General features: G+C 44.7%; 2 protein-coding genes across 2 annotated transcripts; one reads left to right on the top strand and one right to left on the bottom strand.

Annotated features, from left to right (window-relative positions):
* Positions 1 to 671: 671 nt before the first annotated feature.
* Positions 672 to 14,054, top strand: rimkla (ribosomal modification protein rimK-like family member A). The gene is made up of 5 exons (XM_061075606.1): positions 672 to 834; positions 9,033 to 9,263; positions 11,121 to 11,207; positions 12,486 to 12,689; positions 13,531 to 14,054. Exons 1-5 carry the CDS (start codon positions 672 to 674, stop codon positions 14,052 to 14,054), a joined length of 1,209 nt encoding a protein of 402 aa, XP_060931589.1.
* A 4,232-nt stretch (positions 14,055 to 18,286) lies between these two features.
* zmynd12 (zinc finger, MYND-type containing 12) lies at positions 18,287 to 25,700 on the bottom strand. Its single transcript, XM_061074632.1, has 8 exons — positions 25,573 to 25,700; positions 23,282 to 23,411; positions 22,220 to 22,391; positions 21,560 to 21,729; positions 21,251 to 21,373; positions 20,755 to 20,848; positions 19,993 to 20,138; positions 18,287 to 18,478 (listed from the first exon to the last, which is right to left on the bottom strand). The coding sequence occupies exons 1-8, from the start codon at positions 25,698 to 25,700 to the stop codon at positions 18,287 to 18,289; spliced, it is 1,155 nt and encodes a 384-aa protein (XP_060930615.1).
* Between the last annotated feature and the right edge of the window lie 87 nt (positions 25,701 to 25,787).

Here is a 25,787-nt window from a genome sequence, read left to right as displayed (position 1 = left end):
TCTTCGTGGGAGCAGGCCCCGCCCCTCGCCGCGCCACGGGCACGCGCAGCAGCGGAGTTGTAAACGGAGCGCGTGCACGTTTCAGCACCAACACCGCGTGGAGAGCAGCCGAACCGGAGCCCGGTGCGCGTGAAGCGGGAGAGTCCACCTCGATCAGCAGCGAGCGGGCCGAACCACCGCTGCACCGCGGGGGAGTCCACTGGAAGCTCTGCTCCGACCACAGGGGACCGGGGACCGGAGGCACAGCCCGAGCTTTGTCTGCCCCGGCGGGCGCATCGAGCCAGGAGCCGCCTCTCGATCTGCACACAGGCAAGAGGACAGTATTTTCCGGCCTGTCTGCTGAATTTGTGCGGGCTGGGTCCGTGTTATCCCCCCCCCCCCCGGGAGGACTCAATGGCTGCAGATGAAGGCGAACAAAGGTGATAGAGAACACAAGTCGTGCTAGCCGGTCCGAGCCGAGCTCCTGTGTGTAGCCACACCACCATCCTCCCGCTAGCCGAGCTCTCCATTGTGTGAGAGCATCTGTGTGCTATCCCGCTGCCGCCCGCCCGACCCCCGGATCCCGCGCTGTGCCACCCCACTCACCTGCCCCCCCACCCAACCCACCCCCTTCCACGACTACAACCGTGCGGTTTCTCCCTTTTTTTTTGCACTCACACAATCTAAAAGCCATGTGTTCCCGGGTCTGGTTCGTGACGGACCGGCGCATCGTGCAGGAGTACCCGCAGGTCCAGATCCTCCGGGCGCTGAAGGAGCGCTGCAGCGACGAGGACGTGGAGTTCCGCTCGCTGCTCATGGACCAGATCGTGCTCACCATCACCGAGGGTCAACTGGGTGAGTATCCCCCTTTATTTCCCCCATGTTTCCCCTATTATTTGAGATCGACGGGATTCTCAACGCGGTCCCGCACACAGTCTATGGCAGACGGGTATTGTTTAGGGGGGCTGCACTGGAGCGAGGGAGGGGGGTGGAGTGGGGGGCTAGCCTGGTCTGCCTGCTAGCTGCTGAGGAGCAAAGTGTGCCGTGACCGCCTAACCCACTTTCCAGTCAGAGCGATCATTCCCTGATTTCATTTAGCTCAGCACGTCTCGATCCCAACACACGGATGATACGGGGTTTAGCCAAGGTAACGGGAAGCGCTGCTAATACCACAGCAAGCAGCCGGCTAATTAGATCGCAGGCATTAAATAGAGTCGTAAAACTGAATTGGGGTCATTGTATTGCACATTGCATCACTCCAAAGTTAAAGCTGTGTATTCACTCTTGATGTGGAGATCTGGCAACCAAGTAGTCCAGAGTCCCAGAGGAAAACAGACACACGCGTGTAAACACAATGTATTCATCCGAGAAAGAGACATTTGTCCAGTTTGAATTACAAAATGAGGGTTCCATGATCAGATTTATTCGACCAATCAGATCTTAGTATCAAGTCTATTGTTTACCAATACACCTACAGTATTGGGGTTCACCAAAGAGTAAAACTATAAGCACACATTGCATCTGTGGAGCCATAACCGGGGCCTGTTTGCTATTATGACTCAAATGGATGGAGAATCAAAGCTGAACTCAAACCGCTCTAATAAACAGCTGCGTCAGGGTTTTTGTGTAATCCTCTGCTACCCACTTTGAGGTGTGACGACACATGTTCAGTCCATCCCGTGTTGACATTTTTGCACGGCCTCGCTAGGAACACAATGTCAGTGTTCTGTTGGCTGTAATATGACAGCATGGCACAGTATGGACTATGGAGGCCCCTCGGTGAAGCAATGGTGGTAGAAAGGAACACACACACACACATGGAATTCATCAGGCCTGTGTGAAGTGGGGTTGTGTCACCAGATGAGAGGTGTGTAAGTCCCAATTAACATCAGTGCAGTATGGCATTATAGCAGAGGCTTAAGAGATGGGATGAAGAGAGGGATGACGGGGCAGCGTGTGTTTTTTTTACAGACTATATGCTGTTTCTTGGTGCTCAGTCATGGGAAAGCTTTCCTCTCCACATGGGGTTTCAAACACCAGGACCAAGACGTGGCACTTAAGCCGCTAAGTATCTTAGCTAGATAATATGATTTTAAAGTATCGACTAATCTGTTGATCAAATAAAATGTCTGCATCAAGGGGTGTCTTCAAAAGGAGAGTACAATTGCCAGCACAGATTGGAAGGAAGACATCTGTCTAGACCTGTGGCTTAGCAAGCTACACACAACTAGAGCAAGGCAGTTAGCATGACCTGTAATCCACGCTGGCCCCAAGTCGTACATACAGTAAATATCCTCTGAGCCCTTGGCCTGACATCACAGATTAACAGTCAGTGGGCAGGCTGGCCACGCTGCAGGCTGGCTACACAGAGAGCTGGGGAGGATGCTATGTGGCCGGGGTCAGGCGGTGCACGCTGGCCTTGTCCACTCAGCGCTCATCTAAATATGCATTACCCACAACTTACTAATGTAGAAACTATGCAGTTGGAAGGTAATTTCCCATCCAAATTCCAAACAGGAATTGTCTGGTCCACCACATTAGTTTTATTTGAATAAAGTTGCTGATGATTTGCCTGTGCTTACAGACTGGTCCTAATGTGTACAGACACATGCAGTGAAAGAATCCAAAATCAGTACATCTGTTTGCAATCTTCTTTTTTTCTTAATCGGAAACATACGTATTTCACCACCATGTGCTCAGTGGTGCTGTCAGTGAGCCCCTCTTTCAGGGTTAGAGTTACTCACCACTGTTGACCAGTACCTTGGTCGTTCTTTTACTCTACTTAAATGTGTAAACGTTTTATATTTACATCTCGGGATGTAACAGCAAACATGTTGTCATAGAATGAATTCATAGCATTTCAAAGTTCAAATAATTTGAGAAATGGAAATGAATGGGACTGATACAGACCTGGTTCACAGATAAGATTTCAACTGGTTGCAGATGGTAAATTAACATCATAAACCAAAACAACATCAGCTTTTCTTCAAAAAGGAGACAATTCCAATAATACACAGTACAAAGGCATGAGATATTTAGGAGAGGTCACAGAGTAAAAAGCCACAAGCAAACACCTGCCATCACCAAATGATGTGTTCACAAAGAGATCATCACTGAAGTCCAGCCCCAGTGTGACACACTCTGCACTAACACTGTTAAATCCTGCCACTCAGGTAACCGACCTCCATCGTTTGGATCCACACCAACAAGCTGAGGTCCTCGGGACTCAACACTCAGAAGCTAAACATTGGTCATCTAAAAGCAATGAAGGGGAAATTAGCTGAGCCCAAGAACATTTAGGAGGAGATTGTTGTCAAGGGAGCCCTTTTCTGTATACACACATTTCTCCTGTGTTCACACAGCTCTGTGTGGTCATGTTTACTGAAATAAATGATTCTACTCTGCAAGACATTCTGGCCCTCATCCATACTTTTTTTTCAAGTATGGGCCTGACATTATATAACAGGTTATGAGGTTGAAATGCATTGACAAAAGGTCTCAAAATTCTTAATGTAACAAGACACCCTGAGGCAGTTTCTTGCAACCATTGTTTTAAGGTAGGTCAGGATGCATCATCATTCTGAAACTGATAGCATCTTTACAGCTCACTATTTCAAAGGCTTGTCATCCCTTTTGCTTATTTGTGTACTCAAGTCAGGTACAGGTCCACATTAACACGAAAGTGAATGGGTTCAGTCTGTCCTCAGGAGAAGAGATGAACATGTACATGTACACGCACACAGCATCATGTTCTAATGACCAATGATGGCCCCTCACATAAGACAGCCAAATCCAGCTAGCTGGAGGCATTTCACATCCCATGACTCGTTCTGTAAGATGTTAAAACAGAGACCGGATTTGAATTGATGTCACAATCCTTTGTGAACCCAGTGCGTGCCAGTGGGCACACTTTCACCCCAAAGATGATAAATGCAACGCGTCTATGTCAGTGAAGGAAAGATGGAACATTGATGCGGGCTCATCTTGATTTACCACCAGACATGTGAGTGTGTATCAGCACCATGATACGTGGCATTGGTGTGTTGGTCCTGTAGCTTTAATGCCAGTCCTTTAGTTATTTATGAGGCATAGACTCCTTATTGTTTGAGAAATTTGACTATATGATGATCAGCAGTGTGGCAGAGCTCTTCACTCAATTAAGATCTATAAGCTTTTGTCTGTAGCTGTTAAGTTATTAACTGTTACAGATGGTTAAAAAAAGGCTAAAATCCAAAGTACAGGCATTTGCTGGAGTTTGATTGCTGTTACAACATGCGTCCATCCATGTTCCTGCTTATCCCAATACTTCTTGGTCTTTGTGGCAATATCATTTTTAAAAAGCAAGTTATGAGTGCACAGTGCTTTTTACTGATGTATCTTGCTAACACAAGTCAGCACTACCAGAAAAAACAGTCAATTTGTCAATTAACCAGCAGTATCTGATTTCAGGTTGTCACATGCTGTCTGGAACATGGGTATTTTACATTTAGTTGTTTTTGCCAAGTAGGCTCACAGAACCTGCTTTTTCCTCTAGTTAGGGAAAATTATATATTGACATCAACAATTCTGTTCTGTATATTTCACACAAGGAAACAAACAGTTGTTTCAACTAGGCAGGGAGCTATTTCCAATGACAGTGACATTGACTGGTGTATTGTTTTGTGCACTGGGGCCGTCGGATACAAAATATTTCCTTCCCAAACTCATACCGTGTACCCAAGAACATATTCCTCTATTCCCTACAAGCAAATTGATCATGTCAAGCATTACTCATAAGTATTAATTGTAATTTATCTAATTGTTTGCATATATGTGACTTTTTTTCCACAAACATCGGAGTAGTTTGTGTTGATATTGATTCATCCCTTAACTAATGTACATGCTTGTTAACCGGTTAAAATGCAAACTGATAAAAAAAAATCAAGCTTCATACTTTCATTGTTTTATTAATCTACATACAACAATTTTCTGTCGTATGACTTTGCTAGATTTCATCTGGACCCTGCACACAGTAATGCTGAAGTACTTCCCAACCCTAAACAACACTGATAAAAGATAACTCCCTAGCCCGAATTACAGGAAATGAATTTGAAAAATGTTGTCTGAGGAGTTTGACACGTGTTGTCTCTTCACAGGCCATTCAACCTTTGCCAAATACTCCCGTGGTCTCGTGATACATCCCGTCTGCCTCTGTTAGTTCAAGTACCGTCAGTGCCAATGTAGCCAGCAGCTAAACGAAGTCACAGGGGACACGCGGGTCAACATGGACTCTGTGCTCTGTGAACAAAAGGGTTTTTCGCCCGGCCTCACAGTAGGTCTACAGTATGTGTTATTGTCTGATGTGTGTATTGATGACACATATATGCAAATAGACCATTGAAGACATTGATAGCCTAAAACCTAACTACGAGAATCCCGCTCCCCCCATCAGGTTAATTTAGAGAGGGTACCCAGACTTAGACTCCATGTGGGGCCAGCAAAACCCGACCAGCCAAAACATTGGCACAGTGTTTGTCGGCATTGCTTTGACGTCGCAGTGGTATGCACAGAATGCTTGTTATGCTGGTTAGCTTTGTCTGGCATATTGAAAATGGCCCGGGATATATACAGTGAATTGAAGCATGAAAAGATGACGTCCTGTCGTTGAGGTAAGACGAATAATGTGAGTTATATTTAAATATGGGTCACACCCACAACAGATCCCGACAAACGCGTGTTTCCTTTGTTATACACCCAAACGGTCAGCAGGGTTTGTGAGTGTTTTTTGCGGCGGTCACATGACGGACAGCGCAGTGCACACGAACACTTGCACAGATGAATAGGACTGATTCATCTGGCTGCCTCACTGGTCTCTGTTCGGTTCCCCTGGAGATGCGACGAGCACCGTGAACAGCGAATACTGTCTGTCAAAAACCATGAGACCACATCCCCTGACACTTCCCACTGTAACACCACTTGCAGTGTTCTCAGTGAGTGCACAATCAGAGCAGTGTGAGAGTGTTGAATAGGGCTAGAGAGAGAGAGGGAGAGAGAGACAGTGAATCTTCCTGCTTCTATACTGAGATTGTGAGGAGGAAGAGGCTTCTGTTTCCCCCCCCCTCCCTCCCATCTTCCGTGTTGCAGCAACAAGACATCTCTGACCTTTCCCGCCTGGTGCCAGTCTCTTGTTTCCCCTTCTACCATCCGAGCACAGAATGACCCCAAAAATCAAGTGTTGATCCGACCCACAGTGTCTCCACTAAGATGCTAACCTTTGCAGGCTATCTTTTGTTATCATCATGTATGCAGCAGCCACCAAGCTCTTTATGACCTCTGATGGTCTCAGCCACTGCCACTGCTGTGAATCTGCAGATTCTAAGATGGCTGATATTCAGGTCATGATGGAGTTGAAGTGCTCTATCATGTCTCTTTGCCTTACATTACAGTCTATGTGCATACCCACCTTCAGGTTCTGTCACCCAGTCTGTTGTGATGAGCTGTTCAGTCGCATCGCCTGCTCAAAAATCCCAAAGTGTCTCTGTTTCCTCTACTCATCCAGGGTGACAAAGTAGCACCAACAAACTGCCAAATCTTCAACTATTGCTACTGAATTTGCCATCTGTGTTTTGGCCAATATCAAGCCAATATTCTGATATTTCAAAATGTTGTTCTGTTCTGTAGATCCAGACAGCCGCTGGTAGAGACTGGAGATATCCAGTGAATGAGGACAAGTTTGAGTCTTGTTGAGAAGTTGTCTTATACCAAACAAACCTAATCCTCTCCATCTTAAGCACAATCCTCTCTTTGTCAAGTCTCCTTTGTTTCCCATGGCCTCTGCAGGCTGAGCTGCAGTGATGGCTGATCAGTAACCTATTCAGATGGGCTCTGCTAGTGAATTGTATTTACGTAGTTAACATTTGCATAACAAGAGTGGTGTAAAGTCTGAGACATTGAAGTCTATGGGTCTATTTACACCTGCATTCATGTGTGTGATCTGAGCACCAGTGGACTGTACATCTGATCGATGTTCAGGTGAGGATATATACTCTATATCAGAGACAATCTCCATCTTAATTAAATCACCTGAAAATGCACAATCACATGACAATTCACATACAATCTGCATGGGTTTGCTCATGGGAGCTGTCGATTGCTCAAATAAAAGCGTGCCTGCTGTAGAGTCAATTGTGGCGTTAAAAATTCTGATTTCAACTGGGCAACAGCTTTTAGCTAGGACCACAAGTCAGCAAAACTTGTCACTTCTGATGATGCCGTTCGGGGGCAGCTGCATTTTTAAAAGTCTCAGATTCAAATGCAGGAAATTCCAGATAAGTATGGATGTCAGGCCTAAATGTAACAAAAGTGATGTGTCTTGAGTGACCAGTCATGATCTGCTCTCACTTCCCTGCTCTCTATGCAAATATACATAATTTGTGTTGTCAAAGAGTAACCATGTGGTTATTTTGGCGGGCTGGAGGCAGTAAGGCCCCTCTTGTACCTAGTCTGCCAAAGAAGAGCAGATCAAAGTACTCAGACTTGGTCTGTTCTTTGGATTGTTCCAGGCAAACCTTACGACCAAAAATGTTTGGCACACTCATAATATACAGTATTGACACATGGGGTTAAAGTCTTTTGAATGGGAAAGTGATCTCAGGCTCTTTGTGGGCCAGGATGCATCAGTGGTGAGCAGGTGTGTCAAATGACCTTTTGACTTTGAATAAAACAAAGCACCATGTATTTCAGATACCATTGAATAGCATACAAAGATTTTTCATTGTGGCAGAATGAAAAAAAAACTGCTATTAAATCTAAAAGAAAAGTGGACTAGATTGTAGCTAGAATTATCCCCAACAGACCTAAAACAAAACAACTATTTGTTGTAGACTGGGCTATACAGTGTTTCATGCTTCTTTCCCTGGTGTGTTCATGTGTTTTTAAATTCAAATCGTGCATCCTTGGAGGCTTCAGACGTCTCTCTTCATCCCACTGGCCTACATTTAGACAAAGTAGTGTATCGTGTCAGTATATCAGCAATGATGGGTCATTCTGAGTCAGGTGAGGAAGAGCGTGTTGGCCCAAAAATGCAGAGGAGCTGGCATCACTGCAGGGGACTACTGTATATGGGTGTGCGCTGCTTGTAGATAATCGTATCAGCAGGCAAGACACGTTCCAAATTCAAGGCTTAGTACCACAGGCCTTGGCGCCTGCTGCCTCTGCCCAGTGCTGTAACCTGGCCAACTCTCAGTCAGGGCTGTGTGGTGACGACTGCAGCAATGTCCACAAACAGTCCCGACCAGAGGAGTCAACTTTTCCACAAGTGGATGATGGATTCAAAATCTCACCAGCCACTTTCACAATGTTTCCAGCCTCTCTAAATGTGCCTTTAGGGATATAATGTAAAATTCTATGTTTAGTGGCTCACAGTTGTATTGAGTGAACTTTTCTTTAAGAATTAGTTTGCCCACGCACTGGGAAGTCATTAATTGCTAACAAATGATGGGTTTTGGCTTATGCTGGTTGTCGTATATTCGTTAGAGCAGATCATTTTGGTATGTGTTCAAAGCATAATGACAGGCTTACATTTATGATACTTGCCTTCTGGACTCTCAGACATTCTCAGAGAGTCCTCCAGGTGTTTACTTTAGAAGTTCTCTGCCTTTTTTGAAATGATCCTTGACTTTGGGAATGACCTCTGACTAGCTAATGGATGGATGTAGAAGGTTCTTGCCCACAAAACACACAAAAACATCTCCGTCTTTAGTCAGAAATCTCACGGGTGACGGTATTTACCTGAAGTCATGGGCGGAACCAAACTCTCTATATAAATGTGTGTAAGACCCCGGCAAGTCAGACTTCACTATTTGGCCTGGGGGATTTCTCTGAGTTCTAGAGCTCGTCTTGACCTGTACTACTTTTGTGTAATAAACATTATTATACTTGTAAGTACTGGGTCCGCGTTCCTTACCTTCATCATCAACTTCTACAAACAACATCTACATCTCGGCTGCCCAGAATATACCGTATGGTCAACCTCTTTTAACCTTCCATTCACCCGCTCCCTTCTCCCCCTGCAGGTCTGCGAGTGGAGCAGGAACTGGTGACGTCCTATCCACAGGTGGTGGTGGTGCGGGTGCCCACGCCCTGGGTGCAGTCAGACAGCGACATCACTGTGCTGCGCCACCTGGAGAAGATGGGCTGTCGGCTGATCAACCGGCCCCAGGCGATACTCAACTGTGTCAACAAGTTCTGGACCTTTCAGGAGCTGGCCGGCCACGGGGTGCCTCTTCCTGACACCTTCTCCTACGGTAAATCAGTAACTTGTGCTTATTTTCTTGCCACTGTGTTGATGTGTTTTGGTGGCACGGTGCTGCTGCTTAGATATCTGAGGCTGTGCTGCTCCAGGATTATATTCAGCGAGTTAGATGATGAATGTGGAATGTAACCAACCTGATTCATGCAGCTACTTCCCAGTGTGTGGAGAGAAAGTACCGGAGTAGAATTGGATGATCCTTGGCTGCTGACCAATACTTGGATGTACTGGACTGAACGCCCGCTTTGCATTGTCACACACACACACACACACACACACACACACACACACACACACGCAGGCACACACAAATTTGCACTTCTATTAGTGAGGAAAGTGATGACATAATACATTCCCTATCCCCTTACCCTAACCTTAACCATCCAAACTAAATGCCTAACCCTTACCGAAACCTAATTCTTACCCTAACCCTAAAACCAGGTCTTAACCCTCAAACAGCCCATTAAAAGTTAAAGTTTAGTAAAACATTTATCTTCAGCTCTTGCCACATAAATCAGTGATGTATAATTCTAGTGAGATCAAGTTAGACAACAGCAGTAGTTTGTCTGAAACAAAATCCACATGCATATTGTCTATAAACATGACATCTACGGTCAAATGAATGTTCTAGTTTAACACCGGCACTTCCCTGTCAAGTATGTTGACAATTTTAATCACAATAGTTCTATCATAGGCTTCGGTCCACATGTGCCTGTATAACACAGATTAATAAATCATCAGTGAGTCTATCTCTAATCCACTCACTGCAATAACCAAAACAACAGAGAGAGAAAGAGTCCGTTTGGACACATGACCACATCGTCACAACTGTTTCACAAGTTCCAATTCACAAGTTCTACAACACAACTGTTTTGTTTTTTTTAACCAACTGTTTACAAAGGCAGGATATGTAGAACCCCCACCCCCACCCCCCCCCCCCACAGCACAAGCCAGACTACTGTTTCCATTTGTTGCAGCTTGTTATTTGATTAGAGCCAAACAAAAGCTGACAAACACCATCACACATTTCTCTCTGTTTTTCCAAAAATCCCCGGCTCGGTGGTGTTTGGGAAAGCAGACAGAGAAGGATGCAGACAGGGAGAAAGAAAGAATGAAAGAGAGAATGAGGAGAGGGGTGTTTGGCCTACATTCCAGTCGCCGCTCTGCACAGTAGGCCAGGCGCTGCATGCAGAGCAGCTGTAAGGCTTATGTAACACCCCCCCCCCCTTCCAAAGCCCCACCCCATGCCTCATGATTTTTCAAAATACAAATTACCATTGCCTCCCTCCGCTGGTTTAGCGCCTTAGCAGTTTGTGACGTGCTGGGACCCGCATTTGGTCCCCGCCCTCTCCTTGTCCTCCACTCGCCCCCTCCCACTGAAAAACACATGTGAATCAGTGCAAGGGGAAAGACGTCTACATCTGTTCCCTTGAGTGAATACCAGATAACACCAGACAGGCAAACTGAGAGAGAGAGTGAGAGAGGTAGAGGGCTGAGAAAAGAAGAGGACAGCAGTTTTTCATTTTTCCAATCGCCCCACGAGCCGAAGCTGAGAATGTTTAAGCACATCTGTTGCTGCAAGCTGCTGTTATGACTCCTCAGTGTCAGATATGGTCAACTTCTCCACATTAATGTGTTTTCCAGTGACAATGCTCCGCTCCGATCTCATGAATGATGCTGCAAGTAAAAGCGAAGGACAGCACTGCTGCAGCCTTGCTGTTTGGAGTCATTCTGGTTGCCATAGCAGTGTCCTCCAGATCCTCCCCACATCGTGCGATACAGATTTTAACATCATGTTCATCTCTGCATGTGTGTGTTTTTTTTCTTCTTTGTGTGCATGGGCATTTCCCAGGCGGGCATGACAACTTCCGTAAGATGATTGACGAAGCTGAGCCGCTGGGCTATCCGGTGGTGGTGAAGAATGCGCGGGGCCACAGAGGTAAGACCAGCAAGTCCATTTCTTTACTACCCCCCCCCCTACTCAAACAGCCCGTACCCTACAGCCAACTAAAGGCAGCCCAGTCCACCCTCACGTGGAATTCATTGACAGAGTGTTAAATGATTAGAACTGTGGTGTTGCAATAAAATAGAGCTCTTAATGCTCGTGGAATAGCTGCTGGGTTAATCATTTTGGTTTTGTGTTTACAAACTGACCCCAGTTTTTTCTTGTTTTGCCTCAAATTCACAGGGGACTTGTGTGGGAAGTTTCAGTCTCGCCATTAAAATTGTGCTTCCTGGAGATCAGCCCCAGTGTATGCTGACCCATTAGCCCTTTCGCTATTCATAGTTATCGACACTTGACTGACTCGGCCATTGTGTGAATCGATAACAATGGACCATGGCTGGCTCGGGCTGCCATCACAACACATTGTTAGGGAAAGCAGCCGTTGGTCAGCCACCAACACGCCGCTTTTCTCTGGAGTTCTCAAGGGTTGCTTTCTTTCCCTCTGCGGTTGACCGTTGACTTTGGCTGAAGTCCAGCTTGCCTTCCTCTTTTAGAGCATACAAAAAGGCTTGTGAGCAAATATAAATGGCTTATTTCAGAATCTCGGGGTATTAAAAGGTTTCAGCACAGTGGTTGTTTATGTGAAATGTGGTGCTCCTCGACATGGTGTATGCCTTTTGGGTGCATAGTTCATCAGCAGAAACCAGGCAACGATCACGTGTCTCCGTGATTCACAAAAGCACGAGTCCCTGTTTTTCTTGGTTTCAATTTGAAAAGTGGTACGTGTTCCCCAAGCCGTCCACTTGATTCAAGATGCTACTGAGGGATTGCCTCGTCATCTCATTCAGATCGGCGAAGCAGGCCTCATTTGCACGTACACACAACAATCACATGATTTTCCGAGCTGCTGGAACGGGGGTCATAGGGCTTGACAGCCAGGCGACAGCGCCGAGCGGTGCTAATTAAAACAGGCGTCTTCTACCCTCGGTGAGAAGCAATTTGGTGCCTGCCACGGTTGTTGCCACTTGTGTCTTGTCCATAACATGAGAAATGGGAACTGGCGTGAGACTTGGTCAGCAAAAGCAGCTAAATGTCAGGAAAGACTTTCAGGAAGTAATCCAGCCTTAAGTAACATTGCACAGATATGCAGGCCCTGCAAGCACCTTGTATTCACGTTGATGTAAAAGAGCTGACGGCCGGCAAACTGGCTCTTCTTCCCTTCTTCCCTTCTTTCCTTCTTTCCTTCATCCCATGTCTCCTTCCTTCTCCCAGGGAAGGCGGTGTTCCTGGCCCGGGACAAACACCACCTCACAGACCTGTGCCACTTGATCCGCCACGACACCCCCTACCTGTTTCAGGAGTACGTCAAGGAGTCGCACGGCCGCGACGTGAGAGTGGTCCTGGTGGGCGGCCGTGTCATCGGCTCCATGCTACGCTGCTCCACTGATGGCCGAATGCAGAGCAACTGCTCCCTGGGTAGGCAGACGCTTGAGAGGCAGTGACGACAGTAAATTACTAAACTATTGAACACTATCACACAAATTTTACATTACTGCACTTCACGGCTGCTGCTCTGGTAACAGTTCTAATGTTTGTTTTATTGTGGTTGCTGTTAAATGCCCTGGTTATTTAGATCTGTCTTCAACTAAGTCTTTCTTTCTATAGTGTTGTTTCTATTGGGGTGGTTGGGATAGCTTCACTGTTTTTGGAGAACTAAAATTACTTTGGTTATTCTTAAGATCTAGAGACTGGGTGGTTTTTTTAAGCAGTTTCCTTTCACAAAGTCAGAAGATGGGTATTTATTCACTAAAAAACCCTATCACACATTGTTTTTACAGCCCCACTATGTATGCCACATACAAGGGCTCACTGGACTCTAATCCCGTGTATGAGGACATTAGTTAACAGTCATCATGGCACCTTTCCGTGTTTATTAAAAGTCTAACACTCCATCTGCTCCAAAAATCCTTTTTTGGAGGAACCATTCCATCCAGTAACACAGCAGTCCTCGATGATGTGACTGATTGTTTTTGTCAGAGCACAGGCAGGTTTGGTCTTGTTGAGGCTGTAATGTGCTGTGACATATTTAGGACATCAGTCATCGGATTATTCCGCTGTTATGTAACAGGTCATGTTGGCACTTACTCTGACTCTGAGTGGATTAATGTGGCATTTAATTTCCATGTAATTCTGATAAATATTTGAAAATATTTTCTACATAGTTTCCCCAGACAATCTGGACGAAAATCACACAGAATGTGAAGTGAATGAAACCGTGGTTGGTAACCAGTCTTTCTCTCTCTCTTGCCATTGCTAGGTGGTGTAGGTATGATGTGCCCCCTGAGCGAGGAGGGAAAGCAGCTAGCCATAGAGGTGTCCAACATCCTGGGCATGGATGTGTGTGGCATCGACCTGCTGCAAATGAACGACGGCTCGTTTGTGGTCTGCGAGGCCAACGCCAACGTGGGCTTCATCGCCTTCGACCAGGCCTGCGGCATGGACGTGGCAGGCATCGTCGCTGACTTTGCCCTGTCGATGCTCCCCAGCCGGCTCACCCGCAAGATGTCCTTGCTCTCCGTCGTGTCAAGCACCAGCGAGACCAGCAGCGAGCCCGAGGTGTGCCCTGTGCCCGCTGGCGGCGGCGGCTCGCTGCCCGAGGCCGTCTGCAACATGAGCGTGGGCTCTACTTCCAGCGAGAGCGACCCGGAGCTGGCGGAGCCCTCCCAGTCCTCGCCCCGCCAGTCCACAGGCGCCGACTTGGCCGATCTTCCCGGCCTCCCCGATCCAGCCTACAACTTCAACACCCTTCTCGCCAATGAGATCAAGTTATTGACTGAGTGAGATTCAAGCGGCGCCATGCACACACTAACACCACAAATACACATTAAAAACACGCATACACACGCCTGTGTGCATGGCAACCGACATTCCTTAACACATATCGGCCCGATTTTTTTTTTTTCAAAACATGGGATGTTCAACGCAAACCTACAACACAATAAAACAGAACACGCATTCAGACAAGAGAAACACAAACCAACCAAAACATGAGCCTTCTCCTGCAAACTCCCTTCAACAAAAGCAAAGATCTGAGGCTGCTCCCCTGACTCTCCTGTCCGTGCACCTCGACTCCCAAACTGCAACCCCCACAAAACAAGCCTAGCTTACACTGCAGCATGGTGGTGAGATATAGTACTCAAGATAACTGCTAGATGCCTCTTCTAGTTTTTGCTTTGAAGAATAGCGAGGGTGAAGGTTTTTTGGGTGGGTGTGGGATTCCCATAATAAAGGCATGCACATGCCGTGTTTTTAATCCTCACAATTCAGTAACATCATTCTAAAGAGAATTTATGTTGACATAAAAAATGCTTTTCGTGCTGTGACTGTGGTCAGGTTTGGTGGATTGGAGGCAAAATGAAGTGTTTTTTAAATTTTTTTTTCAAAGTGGTTAGCTCCTCGTGGTCGGCACATTATACCGTCAGTTCCAATGTAGCAACGTTGTGCTTCTGTCAAGTCAACGTAACTGGATGGCAACCATCCTGCAGCTACTGGAGAAGTAGGGAATTCATGTGAAAGTGACTGCTATTCTGAATGAGAGAGATGAATCCACCTTTCACTACATCATATATGTCATACATGTCATATGTCGTGAATCCAGCTCAACCAGAATGTATACACACTTTTTACCAGGTTAAGAATCCAATCAATTCATTGTCGTGTTTATTTGAAATACAGTGAAACTCTCTCTGCTTTTACGTTAATGTCACTTGAATAAATCTAATGACAAAATCCATTTAATCCCAGTTTAAAATGGCTGGTATTGAAATGTAGGTGGAGCTGCTGCATTGACAGTGAATAAAAGGCTGATGATGTGTGCGCACTAATTACCTTTTAAGCATAAATAAGAATATTATTTATGCAGTTTACAGACCCATGGTCCTTCTGGGGGCTGACATGGTGTCCATTCATTAGTTCTCTGTTCACTGTGAATGAAGCAGGCTACTGCTAATGTGAAACTGCCCAATCTGTGCACGGTAGTTGAACTACCGAATAGCAGTTCTGTTTTTAGAGTCAAAACCCTTTTTTTTAATTGCTTGTTTGATTAGCCTTACCTGCAGCAGCAGTCTGTGGCTGCCTTTTAAAATCCATTCAATGTCTAGCACTTTATGACAAACAGATGCATTTTTATGTTCTCACTCAGACGACAAATTTTTAGGAAACAGGAGACAGAGTTTTGAAACCTGCTTCGACACCTGCAAGCAAAATATACCTCAAAACAGTGACAGTTCACTGCCATAGAACGACTGATATTCAAACATACAGTACATATCAGCCAGGATCCTTGTGGTTTTCAAATGGCCCCTGATTTACCAGCTGTTCCCTCTCATGTCTCAGAACTACAATGGTAGTTGTGTATTGTTTTTTTTATTGCTTTGTAGCTTTTTGTAAATACCTAGGTAGTGAATTAACTTCCTTGCATGCTAGAAGTCAGCCGATGAACTGGAATGGCTGCAGTAGTGGCCAACATAGAACATTTCACAAGCTTTTGTGGACAAACGTGTTTGTACAGACCTGGAACGCTGAGAGGATCAAATTAAAAGTTGGTGCTACGATTTCTGAATTTGGTTAGATGTGATCTCTCAGTCATGATCTGTAGATTTTACTTTTATTGTTTTTACCTTGTTTTTGTTTTGTCTATTTTTTTTTCTATAGGAAAAAATATAAATCATAACCCATAAAATATGTTGGCATGACATATTTTTTTGGCATGGTAGAAATAAAAAATGGAATATATTTTTTTGCTGTCTCTTTGAATAGAATGTTACTTTTTCTTTCCTTAGGGGAAAAAAAACAATAAAACCAGGGATTTCAGTGGCCAAGAGTTTACTGCTTATGGTTTTCTGTTCCTCTTGATTTACCTCCTATGCGTCCTCTGACATATCAACACCGAGGCAGGGTTTCTCCGGGGTAACTGCCAATCGCTGAGAATCATTTCCAGATCAGATCAAAAGCACAAATGCAAACATACTGTAAGCTGTGCCACAAAGTAACGTCCACGTTTTCGGCTTGTACCCCCTTTTCTTTTGAACACAACTCAGGGAAGCAGCCCGGATCTCACCCCTGACCCCCAAAGGCACGACAGATCCATCCAAGCTCAACACATATCAGAAACAAAACACACCTACAGGCAGACAAAAAGACACACAAACGGCAATGAAGAAAAGGTTGTAAACTACAGTATAAGACAATGTGGTGTATACCATGGTTAACATGCACTTTTTTCCCTGCTTGTTTTATATTGTTCCTTGTTTTCTTCCTAATTTATGGTATTTTTAAAGAAAAAAGTGGTTTGTGTGCACTAATATTGTCTCAATAAAGTGAAACCGCTGTGAAGCTTGATTTTATTTCTCTTCTTTGTAGCCCAATCTACTAACTGTCTGGAATCTAAAAAGGAGGCCTGCTTGAGGGGGCTAAATCGAAACCTACCAGACAACAGGAAAAAGCAGCTTTTAGTTAAGTCTGCTGTCGAGTGATCCCAGTGGCTCCACTGATAGAATAACATCATTTTTACACTACTGTGATGTCGTCCTCTATCAATTAATCAAAGTATCTGACAAAGAAACTGTGAAATCTGCTGATGTCTATTCTCTGACGTGCAGGGGCCGGTGAGCTTGATCACTAAGTCTCATCCCAACATCCGAGTTTCTCTTCAGTTGTCGTCCCCTTTTTTTTTTTTTTTTAAGTGTCTGTCTTTGTGTATCATTCCACTTTGTGTACATGAGTGTAAATCAAAGATCTCATATCCTCTTTGAGAAACGCCAGCCATAAGAACGGACAAAATGCTCATTTCTCTCTCACACATTTCAATATGTATTTTATACATCATCCACATCTACCCACTGAAGGTTCATTTCAATGTGCCCGAACCACTTTCAAAATGCCTTTTCATTGTCTGGTTTCCTTTGGGAACATTGATTTGAGGACCGTTGTTGGGTCAGGCTCCCGGTTCATGGGGGTTTCTTTCTATACCTCACCAGCCGTGTGAAGACGTGGATCCAAGGCATGGAAGCTGTTGAAAGAAACGGGGGCACCACATGGTAGCGACACAGGGAAACGAGAAATGTGTGTTAATCCTAAAGTTACTAAGACTGTATTTGCCTGTGTGGTGCTTGGCCAGCCTGGAATGAAGGGACATGTAGGGACATCTGGACTAGTCACTGTGTATGACAACACACCAGAGCACAAGGTTGCTATTTAACTCCAAACTGCTGCTAATGTATATTTGGCTCAAAAAAATTAAAAAGGGAATATGAAGAGATCCAAGTGTTTCCGTGTTTTGTTGCCTCACAACACATGAAAATGAATCTGAATGCCAAAAATAAGAATTTTGTTGTATAATTCAGTACTAATAACACTTGGTAGTGAGATGATTTTAAAATTCTTTGTTTTGATATAAAGAGTAAATGTTTGAGAATTGTATAAAATATGTCGGATTTCATGGCAATCATCAGGTACATTTTATGTCAATGTGTTTTGAAAACCTGAGGTTTTGCTTAAAGGTTTACAATCTGCTTTTATTTGCAGGAGGAAAATCCAATGTTTATGCTTCACTGAAATCATGCAGCTCTCTGTTGATGACATGTAGATATTAGATATCTTTAATCTGCAAATGGTGAACTGACGAAGAGGTCCTGAGCTGCTACGATGAGCAAAAGCATTGCGTTACAAAAGGTCTCAGTGAAAGCCCTCACCATTATTCTCTGTATGATTCTGACAGTGTTACAAAATGGATCCCAAAATAATGTCATTGACAGATGTGCAAAATGCTGTAAATATATATCCCTCTTTTTTTAGATTAAAATAAAGATGAGTCATTATTCAAAACTGATAAATCATGTCTCTTTCTCCTTTTATTACTCTATCAAGCATTTCCATATCAAAATTGGTTTAATATCATTAGATATACTCTGTGATCCCTAATATTTTTAATTAAGTACATACAGATAAACCCCTAAATGACATCACTGTACGTATTCACTTTTTATCTGTTACCGATGACTTGGCTTGGTGCCTTATGGCTGAAATGAAGGACTGTCCTGATGGAGCAGGTCTTCGGGTGAAGGCTGCGCTGACAAGCCGGAACCTGGACGTGGTTCTGTCTGTAAACTCTGCACCAGCTGCAGCAGGCCCTGGACGGCCTCTGTCAGGTCATGGTGTGGTATCAGCTGGCTGGCCTGCAGGGCCACGCCGCCAAATCCCAGTGCCTGGCACACAAACACAAACGGAAACAAAACACAGCAGCTGCAGCAGTCAGAGTCTCGGGGGGTGGGAGAGTAAAGCTGAGTTATATAATAATATTACTGAAAACTGAACTGCAACCGGTCAGATTAATCTATCTCTCTTTTTTTTCCTTCCGACGAGCTGATCTGCCGGACTATTACTCTGACCTCATCTTGTGTGACTGAGAGAAAATAAGGACACAAACGCATTGTTTGATAATGTTTAGAGATGGAGACGTGCCACAGCTCAATGTGGAATTCTTCGGGATTTGCTGCTGCATGCTTGGCATTCCTGCAGTTTCTTTTGGCTTTTTAAACAGTGGTGTATATGTGTAACTCAAGTGTTTGTGTGTTTCTCTCTCCCCCCTCTCTCCACCCACAGCTCATCCAGTGGTGAACACAAGGCTGATACACTAAACCACAGACTGTTATTTAATGCTACCCCCAGGACCCTGAAGAGCCGTGGAAAAAGTAAAGGAATGAAAAGCAGGATTCCCTCAATAATAACAAGACATCCTGATGCGACTGTACGTTCTTTACAGTGATGCTCGGTGCTGCATCCCACGCTGGAGCCATGACATGGGTCAAGGAAAGGGCTCAACTAAAACCAAAATACCATCATGCACCAGCACGTAAAAGAAGAACAGTGCTCATTACTAATCCACACTGAGCTGTTTCCCCCCTCCTCTTTTTAAGAGTCAACTTGAGACTTTGTGAACAGACTCTTTTCGTTGAAGGCGAGCACAAAACTGAATTTCCCCGAGGAGATGAAAGATACCTCAGTCAGCTGTGGTTTGTTCATTTAGATGTCGTCTAAGCTTTATGAGTCCTTTAGTCCTACCGCTGCCATTTTTGCCATTCCAAGAGAATACAGGATAAAACACTAGGAGGTTATTTGCTGGGCACAAAGGCCCACATGGCTCAATATTTGGGCCTCAGAGAAAAGTTACCATTTTATTAATAAAAGACTTATTATGTTTGGCTTTTTCCCAGTACGTTTGGAGCACTGTGGTAGCTGTTTGTGAAGTTAGAATTGTATTTCTTCACGCTTCACAAAATTCCCCCACAAAACCACCAGATAAAAACGGGACATGAAACATTTAAACACATAAACAGAGTACTATTGGGTTTTGTGTATTATCTGGCTTTGTGTCTTTTCACAAGGGAACATAAGATCTAAAGGTGTGTGTGGTGATCCCCTTTGTTACAGAGCGTCCTGTACAGTCAGTGCTTCGTGTACATTCACTACACTGTACCTGCCTCAGTCTTTTTAGACGTCTGCTCATTCATCCCACACAGAAAAAGGGGCAATAGCCTCCGGTGGCATTAGCGACAGAGCAGACACCAAGCTGGAAGTCTGAGTACAGAGATGTCAACACCCGCTAAATCCCACCTTACCTTAACGGCTTAACCAATTACAGCTAAGCTCATTTTGAGATGGCGTTCCAAAGACGTCGCGTGAGGAGGAAGTGGGGGGAAAACCTGGTCAGGTGACTCACCTTCAGGTGGTCTCCATTCAGAAACCACAGCATGGCGAGGCAGTGGGCCACCAGGGCGACCTGGGCCAGGTCCTTCCTGGAGTAGTCCTGTTCAAACTCCAACATGGTTCTCAACATCTCGTCCTCCTCAGCTTGTCGACCTTGGTCTGATTATAAGCGAGGGGCACCAGCAAAGATGGAAATGAGCTTTGACAGTAAATCACCACTGACATTATTTATCTCACAGCTTTCAATGGAGAGGTTGAATGAGGTTTACGTAGGTCAATAAAATTCTGATCTGTCTATTTCCTCTGTACATTTGATGAAATCTGCCCCTACAGTCACCCCAGCTAACATCTCAGGAAGCCTGGGAAAACAGTGTGGTTAACGAGCTTAGCATCATATGTAGGGCAGCAGCTGCGATACAGGGTAGTGTTGCGGATGCTGCGCAGCCAGAGATGTTTCAGCTGTGGTCTCCAGTCAGCTCTTAGCATGCTAGGGTAAATCTGAGGTTTAGCTTTCGGATTGCACAGCAAGACAGCTCAGCTAAATATAGCAACGCTGACCTTATTTTTTTTATTTTTTTTCAATGATCCACCAATGGAGCTCATGGCTGCTTAGTAGGTGGAGCAGGTAATTGATTGGAAATGTCGTTTTCTGTCTCTGCATTGATATTGAATAGTACAGTCAATAAAATAAATAAATAAATGCATGGTTTTGAATTTTTAAGCATATTTTATATCTTATCTATATATTTATCCTTATTTGGGGGACGAGACGCACCATAAGAGGGCTCAAACATGGCGTCAGGGTTTTGGACACTTTCGATGAGGGTCTTGAGGAGTTTGGACAGATGGCGGTGCCAAATACGTGCCACCTATAAAATGAGCAAAATAAGAAACTATTAGATCAAACACATAGGAATGGCCCTCAATGCATACCTCCTCACAGTGCCCTCTAAACCCACATTTAAATTCACTAGGTCCATAGTCTTATTTGAATCTGCACCAAATTGTGAGTCCCCTAAACGTCTCAAATAATTTTTTTTTTTATCAAGATATCAAGTATTTTCTAAGAAATCAACAAAAACTTTGAAGAACAAGACCGTTCAATGTTGAAGAAATAGAAATAAGTTCCTGGATCTGGCCCTGATCTGGATCCACACCAAGATTTAATGGATTTTTCATGAAGACAAACGTGCATGAAAACAATCTTCTCTGGTGGAGGTAAAAACTATATGAGTCACATCGGCAATCCCACAATAACCGCTTTAATTTACCGTAGAATACAGGGAGCGGGTAATGGAAATCTTCCCCTGTTTGGCAAACACGTCGGCCATGAGAAAGTAGCCTTCAGAGGTGACGGTGCTATCCTGACCATACTCCTCACTGGCGAAGTATACCTGAAAACATCCGAGACGTTAACTCACAGGCCACCAGGGATTTCCTGTGTTAGGGAACTTAAACTTAACTTAAAACTCATTCCTTTTTTCATTCCTTTTGTTCTTCACAATATCAATACATTTATTCCAAAAAATAGTTCATGCCCTCAATTGATTTCTGGTAAGTGTGCTACTCAAGACACATACATCATTTGCAAAGTTAAGTAGAGCAGCCTCCAGGTCTCCAGTGGCCGTGTGGAGGAGGCCCAGGCTCCTGTGCAGCTGCTGCCGGACTGCAGGACCACAATCTGGGTTCTTCAACACCAGCCACTCGGCCTGGGACAGGAGCTCCGCCACCAGGGACAGATTACCCAAACCTGGAGTTGCACACACAACCACACACACACACATACACACACACACACACACACACACAACCACGCACACACACACTAAGTTGACTCATTACCAGGTTTGGGATCCAGGCCATGCTTCAACCACACCTCCGATCACCTGACAAACTGACATTTACCTGCTGAACTCTCTTTGTCTCAGTCTCTTCCCTTTACCCATTCACCTTTTTACCTAATCCCAACCTTCATCCCTCCTTCCTTCTTTCATTCCTTCAATGTTGGGTCATAACGCTCACATCTCATTCTGGGCCTGGGATTAGCTCAGTTGAAATGAGGCCTCAGTCAGAACCTCCACTCTTATTCTCCCCTCACCCAACCAGTCTTCATTGCACTCTCACTCAACCAAATCTGCACCTCAACACCCACTCATCTCTCCTCTATGTCCATCACATAAATTCCAGTTGTTGGGGCATGGTCCTTGCTAGAGTTTAAACATGCTGTGCTCCCTCCTCACCCATGTTGACCTCTGCCAGCAGCAGGTGGGACGGGACCAGCTGGACAGACTCTGGGCCGAGGACGTCGATGGAGCTGCGCAGGCAGAACTGGGCGGCGGGCACAGCCTCCTGGTGTTTTCTCTCAGATAACTTCCTTCGAGCCTCCGACCTGCAAATCTCAATCAGCTCTGCCTGAGTGAACAAACACAACCAAGATACGCGTCAGATTCTTTTTACATTGAGTCACATTATTCATCGGACTTCCAACAATATTATGTAACAGTTCACAGGAGTTTATTAGTGTGATAAATCCTGGTGAGAGGGTTGACTCTTACAACATTGCAACCCAAAAAACATTTTCCTCTGTGGAATTTGTCCAATGGAAAAACAAAAACATGTTTTTGTGCTGCATGCAGCATTTATGTCATTCGCAGAAAAAACCCAACCTCGAGTTCAAAATAAAAGGTGAGAAATACTTAGCAGGCTGAACTGAATCTCTCTTTTTCCTTCTCCCTCTCACCCTCAAAAACATCAGCCCAGATGTCCTCCTAACTCCATATAATCTAAATGCGTCCATTGAATATTTCCACCTCCAGGGTTTTAATGTGTTTTTGCTATTGAAAATCTCTCCCCCCCCCAGTGCTGTTACCTGAAAGAGAGCAGTGTCTACACGATATATTTTTCAGAATATGTGTGAATATGTTTTTTGACCATTAATCCTCCAATTATACTTTGATTTCAAACTGGAACATTCATGGTACGTGGCTGCAGTGTCCAAAGTTCAATTCCTGGCTAGAGGACCCTTGGTGAATGTAATACCTCACTTTCACCGCCCTTGTTTCCTTTCACTCTTTTCTCTCCAGACCATTACCAATCTAACAAAGTAAAAATTCCCCAAAGTAAACAGAAAAAATCTGGAAGCTGAACACTGGGCCTTTTGAAAAGAGCTGATGAATCATAGACTTCTGAAAAGAACATTTAAAGGGTATCGTGGTGATATCCTTTTCAGAATTCGTGTTTTTCTTTGCATTGCCCTTAATAAAAAAGACGTCTAATGCCGTATGTAATATGTACATCCTCACCTTTTTGAGCCGCATCTCAATTTGTCCTTCCCGCTGGAGACTGATGGCCGTTGGGGTGCGAATGGGAACAAGCAGCTGACAGATTCTCTGGTGGATCCCCACCCAGTCGGCCTGCTGGTGCTCTGCATTACTTATAATAAAAAAAAAGTAGGACCACAACCTAATTAATTAAATGTTCCTCATTTATATACTTTCTCCTTCTCCTTTTTCAGACACCATAAACCAGAAATCCACCTGTGTATCAAGATAACACTGAAGCTGCAAGTCAAACTTCAGTAGAGTAATACGGAATATCAATCAATCAATTCTCAGGCAATAGAGTAAAAATAAAAGACCACAACCATTACATTTCGATCGTATATTTAGATTTAACGTTTACAAATAGATATAATATTTAACATTCAACTTATAAACAACATGAATTTCTGTCTTAAAAGTCAGGAAAATTATGTGAATGTGAAGAACTGGAGCAAAATATCAGTGAAAAACCTTTTACATGTGGCTTTCCCATTGATTTCTGTAGTAGCCCAAAGCTAGAGAAAGCTAACTTTTGTGTCTGCATTGACCAGCCTGTCAAACATAGGATTTTAAAGGTTTTCAGGTTGCTTGTACTGTTGTTAATCAATTTGGTATTTAGAGCAGGAGGAACGAACTGGACACTTTCAGTCCTGCTTTCATTCCACTGCAGGAGAGGAAGTAAGTCTGAATAGTTTGGACCAGTGTGGTTTCAGGGAGAGTGCACAGCTGTATCATCTGCTCAGCAGTGAAAGTTGAACTTTTGAATTCTGCAGACGGAGAATGGGACCATAGAAAGAGGTCTGTGATTCTGCAGATGGAGAGGAGGGAATTTACGTTTACACAGAAACTTTTATTATTCATACAAATTATTATGCTGTTGGTTTGAATCCTTACAAACTCTGCTTTGTAAACCCAAACTTCCCAGAGCAGAGTTTCTGTCCCACACAGGACACATCTCCTGAGTTGCACAAAAGCCACAGTATATTGTACGCCATTACATAACTGGTCTGTAATTTAGTTCATCTGGCTCTCCTCTCTTGCACACTCTGATGGAAACTGTCTTGGTTTCCTCTGCTTTTCTTCCCCCTACTGCCGAGCATGTGGGCTCAATCCAGTGTTTCTTTGGACCTCGGACAGAAGCGGCGAGCGAGCGATGATCCGGCCACGTTGCATCAACAGAGGCACTGACACACAGCTTGTGTGTGTGTGTGTGTATGCAGACAGTGGACCCACACACACACACACACACAACAGACTTGTCGAAAGGGATCGTCTCAGGATGCAGAGCTACTGCACTGTCTTGTCTCTGCTGGGTTTTGTTTGCATGCTACTAGTCAATCTGTCCAGACAAAGCAAAACATAGCTGGGGATGTTATTCAAGCAGCATGTTATTGTAATAGGTCATGGCTTGAGTCAGGCTTCTGATGGATTTACAGTCTGGTTTTTAACACTATGTGGGTCAGACAAAGAGCAAAAGCTACCTTTCCTCTTATCTGACCTCATGTGTAACCTCTTAGATTTGCTCCAGTCATAACGAAAACAGCTATTTTGGTCCCATCCATCCCTTGTTTTGAGCTGTAGCTGAATGATAGAGGCTAACATCTCTAATCTGATCTAATTCAATGCATGTGTTTGCATTAGTTTATTGGAGGGCTTAGAGGAGAGCCGGCCCAGTAAGAGGCTGTAAGCTCCCTTTAAGAGACTGGGTGTAGTGGCTCATCCCTTTACATAAAGCCCTGCAGGGAGGGATGGCACCACATGCTCCTCTCCGCCCCTCTCCGCTCCCCCCACCCGGTGCCAGCGAGGATTTCACCAAGCACCATCTTATGATCTGTAATCGAGTCTGAGGAGGAGGAGGGACCCTGCGCACACCGTCATGTTACGTTGCGTGTATATATAAAAAAATAAAAAATAAATAAGCCGATGTTGACCCATTCAAATGATCGAGGAGACGCAAGTGAAAAAAATGAAAAAAAAATCCCCTCCGAGTCACACGAAGAGAAAATAATCAGTGTGGTAATTTCATTTCCAGCTGTTCCTCTCTCTCCCCCACCCTCCCTGCCTGAGCGGTCACATGAGCACCGGTCATGGCGACGTGTTCCGCTCCGGACACACACACAGGGCCGACACTGCCACCTAGCGTCCGAGCCGCGGACACTGTTTCCACCAAGTCCACGCATTGATTAACCAGGGAGAGACGGAACCGTGACAAATGGAACCCCCCCTGAACCGATGGTGCTAACAACATGTCATGCTAACAACATGGCTCTTACCAGTAACATGTGCGCCGGCACCTGTCACACTGCAGGTGAGCTCTCTCCTGACACAGCTCACACAGCTTGTCTTTCCCTCTGGGGAAGGACAGAGGGAGGATCTGAGAAACCCTCGGCTGCTCGTCCATCGGTACAGGAAGAGTCCAGTTCAAAAAAGAGCAAGTCCAATGTTAGTTCTCCAGCTTTGAAGTAGCACATGAGCTCACACCAAAGGT

The sequence above is a fragment of the Limanda limanda genome, chromosome 7, assembly GCF_963576545.1.
Source record: "Limanda limanda chromosome 7, fLimLim1.1, whole genome shotgun sequence".
NCBI lineage: Eukaryota > Metazoa > Chordata > Actinopteri > Pleuronectiformes > Pleuronectidae > Limanda > Limanda limanda.
The sequence above is the reverse complement of the archived record's forward strand: the minus strand, read 5'-3'. Positions and strand labels throughout refer to the sequence as shown.

Excerpts from the sequence above, each read along its gene's own strand:
- rimkla (XM_061075606.1), top strand. The coding sequence starts at position 672 with ATGTGTTCCCGGGTCTGGTTCGTGACGGACCGGCGCATCGTGCAGGAG. Across the intron at positions 11,208-12,485 it reads GAATGCGCGGGGCCACAGAG|GGAAGGCGGTGTTCCTGGCC; the intron begins GTAAGACCAGCA and ends TCCTTCTCCCAG. Across the intron at positions 12,690-13,530 it reads GCAGAGCAACTGCTCCCTGG|GTGGTGTAGGTATGATGTGC; the intron begins GTAGGCAGACGC and ends TGCCATTGCTAG.
- zmynd12 (XM_061074632.1), bottom strand. The coding sequence starts at position 25,700 with ATGGACGAGCAGCCGAGGGTTTCTCAGATCCTCCCTCTGTCCTTCCCC. Across the intron at positions 23,412-25,572 it reads TGCCGGCGCACATGTTACTG|TAATGCAGAGCACCAGCAGG; the intron begins GTAAGAGCCATG and ends TTTTATTATAAG. Across the intron at positions 21,374-21,559 it reads TACTTAACTTTGCAAATGAT|GTATACTTCGCCAGTGAGGA; the intron begins GTATGTGTCTTG and ends GGATGTTTTCAG.